General features: G+C 34.1%; 1 protein-coding gene across 1 annotated transcript in view; it reads left to right on the top strand.

Annotated features, from left to right (window-relative positions):
• Window positions 1-12,601, top strand: part of DNAH14 (dynein axonemal heavy chain 14) — a 417,787-nt gene that overhangs the window by 57,755 nt on the left and 347,431 nt on the right. The window contains exons 6-9 of the mRNA XM_070602297.1: window positions 1,671-1,823; window positions 2,971-3,083; window positions 6,343-6,405; window positions 11,475-11,619. Of these exons, the coding sequence (XP_070458398.1) occupies window positions 1,671-1,823; window positions 2,971-3,083; window positions 6,343-6,405; window positions 11,475-11,619 (474 nt within the window). The remainder of the gene's footprint in view (window positions 1-1,670; window positions 1,824-2,970; window positions 3,084-6,342; window positions 6,406-11,474; window positions 11,620-12,601) is intronic.

Here is a 12,601-nt window from a genome sequence, read left to right as displayed (position 1 = left end):
TGAAGACCTGTGCTCTAGACGGTCACCATGAGGATAAACGGTCTCTTGATCGTTGTTCAGAGGCAGCATTAATGTGAAGGAGAGTATATACATAACGGTATCAGATTCGCTTAGCTTTCAGTCTCTATCTATACGCTCACTGTTTTATTTTGGACAAGTTCTTAACCTCTCTGAGGTTTAGTTTCTTTGACCTTGAAATGGAGATAATAGTACTTACCTTAGAGAGCTGTGAAATTAAATGAGATAATGCACATATAGAATTGACCCTGGCAGATACTGGGCATGGTAGTTAAAAAAAACAACCATAGCTGTACATGAACTTAGTATACTTGGACTCTCTAATAAGGTATGTCTCACATTTGTATGTGAGGAAAGGATTGATAATATGAAAAAACACTTGTTTTTAATTGAAAAAGAATAATTTAATTGGAACATATTCCTATGCGTCTATAATTGGATTATTTAATTACGTATATGATCCATTTAGAGTAACTGTGTCTACATTAAGTTTCTAGTTATCTCAACTTTTTGGAAGCATAATTTAAAACAAAAATGCCTCATGTGGCCAAATAACTATAACATGCCCATGTACTAAAGAAGTTATCACTCAGAGCTTATTTATTCCATTTTATTTGCAGCTTTTAAACTTGTTTTTTAAAGTTTCTAGGTACACATTATATCAGGAGTCAAAATAGGAAAGTGAAACGGCTGAGACAATTGGGAGGAAACAATAACAGTCTTCAGGGAAGACAAAAATTTAAAGAAAAGTAAAACTGGATCCAAAATTTAAAATTACAGTGATTAGGAACTGTTTAGTTACTCAGTTCAATAACTTCTGGAAGTGTCACTGAATTATAATAAATAATACTAAATGCTTTTTTATAATAAAATTTCATTATCCAGAAGAGACTAAATTAAACTTTCTTATAGAGTTTTCATCAATAAAAGTTAAAAGTTTCAGAGCTAAAAGAAATAAATTTCACTTAAAAAATTTTCTTAATGTGAAATGGCTGATTTCTCAGTAATGCCCGGTAAATAAGGAAGAGGCATTATAGTATATTGCAGTAGCTCAGAGCATGAGTTTAAAGTTGGACTTGTGTTCAGATCCCTACTGTGCCTCTTCCTGACTTTTCTCAAATTACCTCATTTCTCAAGATATTGATGTCTGCATCTTTTTAATGGGATTGAAAGGATCAAAATTTAAACTCTTACGGTTGTAAAGACAATGTTTGTGAAACACTTATTACTTATAAATATTTATTACTTAACAAATATTAGCTATTGTTATTATAGTACTAAACCACCATCATTATCAAAATAAACGGTAAATTTAATATGCTCGAAAGGCTTCTGGTGTTGGCAGACAGATTTACTAGAAGTACGGCATGTATGTAAAAGGCACGTCATCAAGTTCTTTGGATTAATAATCAGGCATTAGGAATCATATAGATCAATTTATGTTTTATCACATTATATATAAGAATGAAAATTAAATAAATTTTCATAAGATTGATCTTGTTGAACTTTGACTAGACACAATTTGATGTTAGCTTTCTTCAGTGGTATTATTTTTAACTAATATTAAAATTGTTTCAATTTACTGAGCAATCTATTCAGCCATTTTACTACTAAATTTGGTCAAATTAATTAAAAACGTTTTTGAACCTCAGGAACCTGTGGAAGATGATGGAGAATTTGTATATTGCCTTCCTCAGAAAAATCCTGAAGTCCTTTATAATCCATATGATCTTCAGGTGGTCTCTGCCCACAGAGCACGACACTGCAAAGAGTTTTGGATTATTACTGCTTCATTTGTCTCAAAGGTAAAATACAATGGATGTTTTCAGCTTTCAGAGTCATCATGGAAAAATATTACCCAATTTAGAATTTAACTGGGTAAATTTATCTTTGTGTATTTTAGACAAACCTGGTCACTTGAGGAACAGTTTATGTTTAAGAGCTTTCTTGGGAGAAAGTTATTTAATGTGACTTTTTTTTCTGTAGAGATTTAGGTTTAAGGATTCAATTTTAAGAATTTTTTTTACCTCTCAAATACTTTATTAATATTTAGTGTAATTTTTTTGAGAAAGAAATGGAAAACAGGCATTAGCTAGCATAGTAGAAACTGTAATAATAAGAGTTTTCTCAGATTTATCAGAAACTTCATTGGCAGATGTAGAAAACGCCCTTTTATACTCTTAATAGCAATTTGACACTTATCGCAAGTTATAATTACATAGTTATGTGTTTTGATCATTTGTTTAATGTCTGTCTACCTTCCTCTGCCCTCCCAGCCTCCCAGCTAAACTCTAAGTATGCGTGGGCAGGACCTCATCTGAATGAAGTATGTGCAGATATGGAAATATTTCTAATATGCATTAGCAACTGAAAATGGAAGGAACAACTTCTGTATAAACAAAAATATGCACATAAATACATATGTGCTGATATAGGCATACTTTTATTTATGGAATAAATTTAAGAAAATCTTAATATTTGGATGGGGGAGAGGGACCTTTGAGAAGAGAGAATTCATGGTGAAGGGCCTGTGGTTTTTGAATGTCAAAATGGGGTGTCTGGGGTAGTGGGATTATTAGCCGCTTTGGAACTACTACACTGCTATAGTTAAATTTCACTTCCTAAATATTACTTTTATGGAAAACGTGAAAATTACGAGGCTCATAAAATGAATAGCTATTTGTGAAAAGTATCTCAGGGTGAGGAAGAAGTTTCTCTTATCCACTTTCTATTAGAGCACAAGAAAGAGCGTTCAAAAATGGCAAGTATAGAAGCAGTGTGTGAAGGGAAATCAAGTTTGGCTGTAGGTGAAGTGGTGGAGGTCAGATAGGGAAAAAGCTTAATTATAAAGGCAAGTAGTTATGAGCCAAATACAGGCTTTCTTAATTTCTTGAAAATAGCACATATTTTTTTAAAGAAATAAAGTCATGTTTTTGTGCTTCATATTTGCAGGTTATTAACATAGATGGTGAAGAAGAAATAGAACTTGTACCTACTTTGGAATGGCTATTAGAAAGAAGATATTACTATTTATTACAGCAATTCAAGATATTTTCTAATTTTCGGTGAGATGAATGAAAATAAAACCAATTATTTGTAATATGATCCTGTTGAAATAGTAATTGCCTGGATGACATCTGAGTTCCACTACAGTAATGCCATATTTATGGGGAAAAATAGAGGAAAAAGGGTATTCCATAAAAATTTTTTAGATAAAAGAAGTTTACCCATTTAGTATTAAAAATCTTAATTTTAATCTTTTTGGATAAATATTGTAAGAAAAAGATATTTTATAGTCAAGCAAACTTAAATTGACTATAATGACTTTAATTTACCTTTTGTTTTTCATGCATTTATTCATTAAATTAATATTTATTGAAGTATGCTAAGAACCAGGCATTATTCTAGATGCTGGGGATACTGTACTGAACAAACCACACAAGTGTCCTGCTCTTAAAGAACTTAGATTATAGTGGGTGAGAGACGATAACAAAATACATAAATATGTGAAATGTCAGGTAGAGATGAAATGTTATGAAGGAAAATGAAACAGAGAATTAGCGAGCTGGGGCAGCTCGTTGATTCAAGTTCATCATTTAAAGTTATCTGGTTCTAAGTTACATTACATTACATCAGATCAGGATTCCTGAGACTCTTTGGTTCTTCAGAAAGTAGTCCAAGACTGTTGTTTTTTTACTGTTTGTATCTAGTTCCATAAATTTTGTTTCCTCTCTAATGTCTGTCTTTTCTTGTGGTCTGCTACTATCTTCTGGGGACCAGGAAAAGAGATAAATAATATTTTAAATTATTACATTTATTATGGTAAACAGTTGAAATGACTACGAACCTAGGGAACTTTTCTATAAGAGAAGTGAATGGATCTTTTGGCAGAGAAGTTATTCACTTACTGAACAAATCGTTACTGTGTACCTCTTCTGTTCCACTGTTATGGGCACTGGAAATACAACTGTGTAAAAAATATACAGGGTCTCTGTTCCTGTAGAACTTATATTCTAATGGAGAGAGATAGATAAGAAGTAAATAAGATAATTTCAGATAGTGAAAGGGCCAGAAAGATAATAAAACAGAGATGTGTATATGTGTTGCCACTTTAGTTAGGATGCCAGAGATGTGGTATTTAAGCAGAGACCTAAATGATGAAAAGGACACATCCATGTAGAGTCTTCTAGATAGAGAATATAGCAAGTTCAAAAAATTTTTTTTGAGAGAAAATACTTCTAGATAGAGAATATAGCAAGTTCAAAAATTTTTGAGGCAGGAACAAGTTTTGTGTCTATTAAGGTAGAAATGGTGTGACTGAAGAATTGAGGAGGTTGGTAGGAAATAAAGCTGGTTCTGTTATTGTCTGGAACCCAAGTCACATGCAGTGTAGATCAAGAATACATATATTTGCATCTCTATAAATTAGGCTGTAGCAGTGACACTAGATGTTTTTGATTTGGGATCATCAGCTTATGATATTATCCAAAATATTATTTTCTATATTTATTTAAACTCTGTCAATGTTGGACTTTCACTGTTATCCTTGCCTTGTAATAAATCCTCAGGGTTGCTTCTGCTCTAAATAATTTGCATTGATTAAAATTTTGAAACCTAACTGGGACAAGAATTATCTTTTTATATGACATTTGGCATCAGTAAGTCCACAGTCAAAATGATTCATTTTCTTTATTCATGTTAAAAAAATATGTTAAATTTTAGTCAGGTTAAAACTTGTAGATTTTTTTATTTTTAAATTTTATTTTTAATATAGTTTATGAAGTTTTTTAAATCACTACTATTGTAACAAGTAACATTTCAAGTAGGAAAATAAGATAAATATGAAGTTTTAGTGTCTTAAGCTGGCAATGCCACATATATAGTGCAGGGATGACTTGAGCATCATTATTAGCTTTTACCTCATGAGACTTTTTGGAGTATTAGTTTCTGTGGCCTGGTGCACTCATTACTCCATCACTGGGTTCCCCTGTGATTCATCTGGGTTTCTCGGGGTCTTCTAGAGTCCTGAGGTACCATGACTCTATGGCTTTGGACTAAAATGAGATAGGCATTTATTTGGAATGCCCCTGTGGAACCTGATTTAGGATGAAGTTACTAGATTTGTCTGAGGCATTTCTGATTTCTAAGGCCGCAAGAATGCCTGTTTGAGTAACATCATGGGTTTCTGTTTGAACTGCTTGGATGGCTCCAGGCCTCCTTTGGTCTTCTTTGATTCAAAATCAGCCAGTGACATCACTAAGACTGACTGCTTGGTTGGTTTACTGGGCAGTCTTTTCCCCACCATTTTCCCTTCCCAGCCAGCTCTTACCGGCTACATAAGGAATCTCACTTTGGCAAACAAGTATCACATGTCAGTATTTATTTAAGAGTGATTGTTTTTGTCAAGATGGGAAAGACACTGAGGGAGAGATTATGATACAGCACTAGACTAGTCCCACAAGTGCGTAAACTAGGTGGCGATACTCACTTAGAGAAGTCGAGGGAGATTTCCAGAAACAAACTTCATGCGTGGAAGTTAAGGACGATGGGTAGTCATCAGGGAAGCTTTTCAATTTCTTCTCACATAGGTCCTTTGAGTTTTTAAAATTACAAATGCATCTTTTTAGAAAACATAGGTATTAAATAATATCAAAATGACATATGTTATCTTAATATTTTACTTACAACTATGCAATGATTTCTTATTGACATATGTTTTCATTATCACTGAAAATTGAATCTTGACTCTTCTTGAAATATGAATTTCTTTTAAAAATAGTAAGCCAATAAATGTATAATGGAAAAGAATATATTTTTATAGTTTTAATCTTTATTGGAATGTTGCAACTAAATTATATCTCTGTGAGAATTGTAGTGACTTTTATTTACGTTTGCTTTTTGCTCTATATTCTGTTGATAGTTTGGGAGAAAAGTGATATGGTTTATTATTTGCTTTAGGTAACTCAAGATGAATGAAACATATTCTAGGGGCTGGCCCCGTGGCCGAGTGGTTAAGTTCCCGGGCTCTGCTGCAGGCGTCCCAGTGTTTCGTTGGTTCGAATCCTGGGCGCGGACATGGCACTGCTCGTCAGACCACGCTGAGGCAGCGTCCCACATACCACAACTAGAAGAACCCACAACGAGAAATATACAACTATGTACTGGGGGGCTTTGGGGAGAAAAAGGAAAAAATAAAATCTTAAAAAAAAAAAAAAAAAAAACATATTCTAGAGAATTTTCTAGTATTACTAAGTGTTTACTAAATTTATTCCATGTAAATACATGTTTATGAATATAGAATGTAAGAACTGTTTTTCCTTTCAGAATTAATAAATCATTTGTTACTTGGAAATTGAATGTTAAAAGAATCAAGACAGAGAAGAGCAGGTAAGTCTTGATATGCAGTATATTTATAAAAATTTCAAGAGGAAGCCCTATTTTATATATGTAATATGGAAGTAGGTATAAATTAGTTTTCACTCAGCAATTAGAAAGTCACATTTCATAGGCTTTATAATTAAATTTAACCCATCTTATTTTTTTAAAGACTATTAATATTATATGTGTTAAATATAATGTTATATATTATTATATATACAAATATAATAAATACATTATATTTCCCAGTGTACCATTCTGTGGTGTGAAGAAATCATAGTGCTATGAAGGACCAATGATAAGTTCCCTTGGTCACTTGATCTAACTTTTGGCTTCCAAAAAGAGCAGTGATTAAGTCATACAAGCTAGATGACAGTTAATTCTATTTTGTAGGATCTCCAGCAGTCAAGTTTTGTTGTTGTTAGTGAACTTTTTACTTTGAGATAATTGTGATTGAAATGCATTTGTAAGAAATGGTACAGAGAGATTCCATATACCCTTTACCCAGTTTCCCCCACTGGTAGCATCTTGCAAACCTATAGTACAATATGGTAACTGGGACAGTGACATTGCTGTAATCAACATACAGAACGTTTTTATCACCACAGGACCCCTCATGTTACCCTTTTGTATCCAGACTCACTTCCTTCCCACTCCCACTCTCTCCGTAACTTGTGGCAAGCACTAATCTGTTGTCCATATCTATAATTTTGTCTTTTCAAGAATGTTATATAAATGGAATCATACAGTGTATAACCTTTGGGATTGACTCTTTTTACTTAGCATTACTCTCTGGAGATTCCTCCAAGTTGTCACATATATCAGTAGTTCCATTTTTTTTTGCTGAGTAGCAGTCCATGATATGAATGTCCTACAGTTTGTTTAACCATTTACCTGTTGAAGTACACCTGAGTGTTTTCTATTTTTGTTTATTACAGATAAAGCTGCTATAAACATTCACATAGAGGTTTTTGTGTGCACATAAGTTTTCATTTCTCTGGGCTAAATGCCCAGGAGTGCAGTTGCTGGGTCATTATGATAATTGCTTGTTTAGTAATTTTTAAGAAACTACCAAAGTATTCCAGAATGATTGTGACATTTTTCATTCCCACCTGCAATGTATGAGTGATTCAGTTTCTCCACATACATGCCGCCATTTGGAGTTGTCACGATTTTTGGTTTTAGACATTCTGGTAGGTGTGTAGTAATATCTCATTGTGGCTTTAATTTGCATTTCCCTTATGACTAATAACGTTGAATATCTTTTCATGTGCTTGTTTGCCATCTGTAAAAATTCTTTGCTGAAGTGTCTCTTCATGTCTCCTGTACATTTTCTAATTGGATTGTTTGTCTTTGTACTTCTGAATTTTAGGAGTTCTTTTTATATTCTAGATGTGAGTCCTTTGTCAGGTACATGGTTTATAAATATTTTCTCCCAGTCTTTGGCTTTTCTCTTTTTTTTTTTTTAAAGATTTTATTTTTTATTTTTTCCTTTTTCTCCCCAAAGCCCCCCGGTACATAGTTGTGTATTCTTTGTTGTGGGTTCTTCTAGTTGTGGCAGGTGGGACGCTGCCCCAGCGTGGCTCGACGAGCAGTGCCATGTCCGCGCCCAGGATTCGAACCAACGAAACACTGGGCCGCCTGCAGCGGAGCGCGCGAACCCAACCACTTGGCCACGGGGCCAGCCCCTGGCTTTTCTCTTTTTAATTCAAGAATATCTGTTTAGCATCTACTACATGCTAGGCATTAGGCATTAGCATTAGTTAATTGCTCCTTGAAACTAAAAAGTAACTTTTGGGCTCACTGCTTTCCTGACCTGGGTAGGCTCTAATGTGGAGACCTGGGCTTTCACTCGACTCCCCCACTTATTAAAGTTATGCCCTTTGCTGCAAGGGAGGCTGGAGCAAGCGATGGGGACGAGGGGTTGGAAGAAAGGGGGACTACTGCTGGCCATTAGTTTCTTGTAGACAGCATGTAGCTAGGTCATGTTTTAAAATCCACCTGCTGATCTCTGTCTTGTAATTGGTCTATTTATACCATTTACACCGGAGCTTAAGTTAGTCATTTTATTTTTTGGTTTCTGTTTGTTCTCTCTGCTTTTTGTCTTTCTTCTTCTTCCTGCCATCCTGTGGGTACTTAAACAGTTTTTAGAATTCCATTTGGATTTATGTATAGTATTTTTGACTGTATCTCTTGTGTAGCTTTTTAGTGGTTGCTGTTGGTCTAACATAATATATACACAATTTATGCAGTCTATGGGTGTTGTCATTTTATCAGTTTGAGTGAATTGTAGAAACCTTGCCTTTATGTCCCTTTCTCCTTCTCCATTTATAGTATAATTACCTTAAATGTTTCCTCAACATACATTTGGCACTATATCAGACAGTGTTTTTCACTTCCATCATCAAACATAATTTATAAAACTCAAGCGAAGAATACATTTTTAAAAATGTATTCAATTTGGTTTATCATGTTCTTTCTTCCTTTTTGATGTCCCAGGGTTCCTTCTTTTATTGTTTTGTTGTTTAATTTCTTTTAGAGAACTTCCTTTAGCCATTCTTTTAGGGTAAGTCTGCTGGCAACAAGTTCTATTTGGAAATGTCTTGATTTCACCTTCATTGAAGTGTTTGAAAAATGTGTACCACTTTCTTCTGGCCTCCATGGTCATTCCAGTTGTTTTTCTCCTATAGACATTTTTCTCTTGCAGCTTTCAAGAATTTTCCTTTAGTCTTTAGTGTTCAGAAGTTTGACTTTGATGTGTCCTGGTGTGAATTTCTTTGTCTTTTCTGTTTTAGGTTACCCTGGCTTCTTGAATCTCTCTGTTTGCGTATCTTCTGACAAATTTGGTAAATTTTCATCCATATTTATTTAAGTGTTTTTTCAGTCCTTCCCTCTTTCTCCTCTCCTTCTCGGACTGTAGACACAAGTGCAAGACCTTTTTTAGATTCCCACTGGTCCCTGAGGTTCTGTTCATTTTTCTTAGTCTATTTTTTCTCTGTTGTTCAGATTGGACCATTTCTATTGTTCTGTCTTCCAGTTCACTGGTTTGTGTCTCTGTTTCTGCCATTCTGCTGTTGAGCCCATCCATTGAGTTTTTTATTTCAGTTATTATATTTTTCAGCTCTAAAATTTCCATTTAGTTCTTCTTTATGTCTTCTATTTCCTTGTTTTACTTTCTGTTTCTTTGCTTATTACCACCCAGTGAAGATGAAAGTCCCAGCTCCCTACGCAGCTTTCTCTGAAAACCCTCCAGGGGGCACTCGGTGTGCCTCGTTAGGTCTTGCCAAGGGTGGAACTCTAGGCTCTCCACATGGCCTTTTTTCCCCCTATGATATTTGGCTGGAGTAGAATGGTTATTATTTAAAAGTTTTTTGTCTCACTAGGTTGCCTCTTTCCTGGTCCTTTATCTAGACAGCAGGGTTTTTTGTCTGCACTTGTTGACATTTTCAGGTTGCTGGTTTCTTCATCTCCAAGTCTGGGATATGTAAGGCAAAAGAAAACCTAGGAAACTTACCACCATGTCATTCCTAGCCAGTTCGACTTCTCTTCTCTACCTTTCAGTGTCCTCTTATGTTTGCTTTGTTTATATAATATCCAGAGTTTTTAGGTCTACTTAGTGGGAAGAATAGTGAAAAGTACGTTTACTCCATTTTCCTAGAAGGCAGGACCTGAGTTTTAATAGACATCTGTGATATGTTTTCTAATACCAACCAGTTCTATCTTCTGTGTGAGTAAATGTTTGGAGAATGTATTTAAAATTTCTCTATTAAGGATAGAATGGAAATTTGTTGGTGAGTTCCTCATAACACCTATACTCAGTCATCAACTGATGCATTATTTTTTTCTTGTCAGATCTCGCCATTACGGCTCCAAATTTTTTCATGCTTTCAAGCCTATAATTATTTTTATAATGCATTCTCCCTAGTTTCTTCATATCTGTGTTAAAATATGCAAAAAAATGGAATACATTTTTTTAAAAGGAAAAAAAGAAAGCTTTAAGCAATGTTGAGTAATGTGCATTCATTACTACCTGAATTTGGTCATCATTCTCTTATTAGTAAATACAAAGATTGGGTTTGTTTTTGTGACGTTTTACTTTCTGAGATGTGCCACCTGTCTTTAGTATGATCTCACTTCCTCCCTGTGCTAGATACTTAGAGTAATGTCGATGAACAAATTCTACCTCAGGAGTAGTTCCATGTTATGTGAAGCCTAGTAATTTGAAACCTTCTTTAAGATAAATAACACAAAGCTTTGAAAGAGGCAGTGAAAATAAAGGGCCAATGAAGCTTCACTAGCTTTGTAGTATAGAAAGCTTTCCACCTGTAAAATGGAAGACAGAAAAAGCTAATTTCTGATCATCATATTTTTTTGTATGTTGTGAGTTTGACAACCTGTAAAAATCAGCTGCTGCACCAGGGCTTAAGGAAGGGCGGAAGCCCCCTTTTCTCATTGCACGCTGTTGCACAGGGAAGTTTGCTGTTTCTGATACAGTTTTCAAGGAGCCTTATCTCTTCCTCTTTTCTCCTCCAGTTCTGTCCTTCTGTTCTTTCCAGTGTTGTCAGCAGTGATTTGTCTCACCTTTGTGACCATGATCAGACCAGCAGAAAGGGGAGAGAGAAGAAAAAGGCCCGTCTTCTCTATTTTAGGATATAGGTGATTGGAGAATTTAAAAAACATTTTCCAAATGGTTCCTAACCTAGTTAATGTTTTTTCCTGTAATTGGAGAAAAGTAAATTGAGAAAATTGATTTAAATTTAAGAAATAGGGGAAATATAATTCCTTTTGTATATCACTGCCTGTTATTTCAAAATTATTAGAACTCAGTGGCATAACAGAATAACATCATCACTTCTTTTTCCCTCCTGTTTTGTCCTTACCCAACACACCCAGTACCAAAACGTTGCTTTCAACATAGTCAGTCAAACAAATGCTTACTAATCTTTGTCGATGTCATTTAAAATGTGGTACATATAATGCATATTAACTATAGGCATATGAAACAAATTATACTAGTTATCTCTAGATTTATTCATTTTGAATGAGAGGTAAGTTTGTGGAAATTTTTTAACTTTCAGGTCATTTTTGTACCGCCATCTTTTTTGGGCTGATGAATTATTTCAAGGCTGTTTGCTTTATATAAAGGGACTTTGTGAAGATGCAGTTAACCTCAAAAAAGGTGATGACCACGAAGATAATCCATCTGCTATATGCCTTGTAAAGGTAGGGAGACATTTACTACTATAAGCTGATATTGGTATATAGAAACTAGGAAGAACAAATGGAGTTTTGAATCAAAGGAATACAGATTTCCAGATCTATAAGTAAACCATCCCTATGGACGACTAATATTCTATAATACCTGCAAAGAACGTTATTCCCTTGGGTAGTCAATTTTAATAGTTAGCAACATTCCTTATAAATAATTTCTTTCTTACACTTACCCTAAGTTAGGAGGCCGTTTCTTTATTTTCAAAACTCTAAATATGCAGTATTACTTATAAATAATCAATTATTTCTAATACATGGTTGATAGTTACCAGCTATTCTTCCCTCAGTATTGCATGTCAAGAAATTGTCATAAGTTGCAACTCAGAGGTTTTGGTTAAATTTATGAATTCTTCTGTTCCACAATTAAGAAACAATGACTTTCTTAATGAATAATTTAATTTATATAGAATAGTTCTTTTAAAGAAGCTAAGTATGTAGAACTATAAATTTTAAGTGTCTAATACACAATTGAACAGGATTCCAGCAGCTTTTACTTCACTTACCCACCGTGTGCTGGAGATACTGGAAAGTAAAGTTGATAGTCGTCTAGATTTAGAGAAGGAATAAAAGGGTTTGGACAAGTTACAAATTTGACAATCAGCTCAAAAATTAGTTGTTTTGACTGTACACATGTAATAAGATTAATACTTGTAAATCAACAGCTTATTTTTAGAATTATGTGTAGTGACTGATACATACTAGGTGCTCAATAAATAGTCTTTGATGGCGTGAATAAATAAAAGAACTAATAAGTGAAGAAAGATGAATTAACCACTATAGATGAAGTATATTTTGTATAGTTATACTGAGAATATTAATGATTCAAAAGGATTAAATTCAAGTTAAGTAGGAGAGTATTTTTGATATGGTTTTAATGTAGAAGGAAATCTATATTAGATTGTTTTATGGGTGGCTGAGTGACAGAATTTATCAC

Source organism: Equus przewalskii, chromosome 31 (genome assembly GCF_037783145.1).
Source record: "Equus przewalskii isolate Varuska chromosome 31, EquPr2, whole genome shotgun sequence".
NCBI lineage: Eukaryota > Metazoa > Chordata > Mammalia > Perissodactyla > Equidae > Equus > Equus przewalskii.
This window is presented reverse-complemented; position numbering and strand designations above follow the sequence as displayed.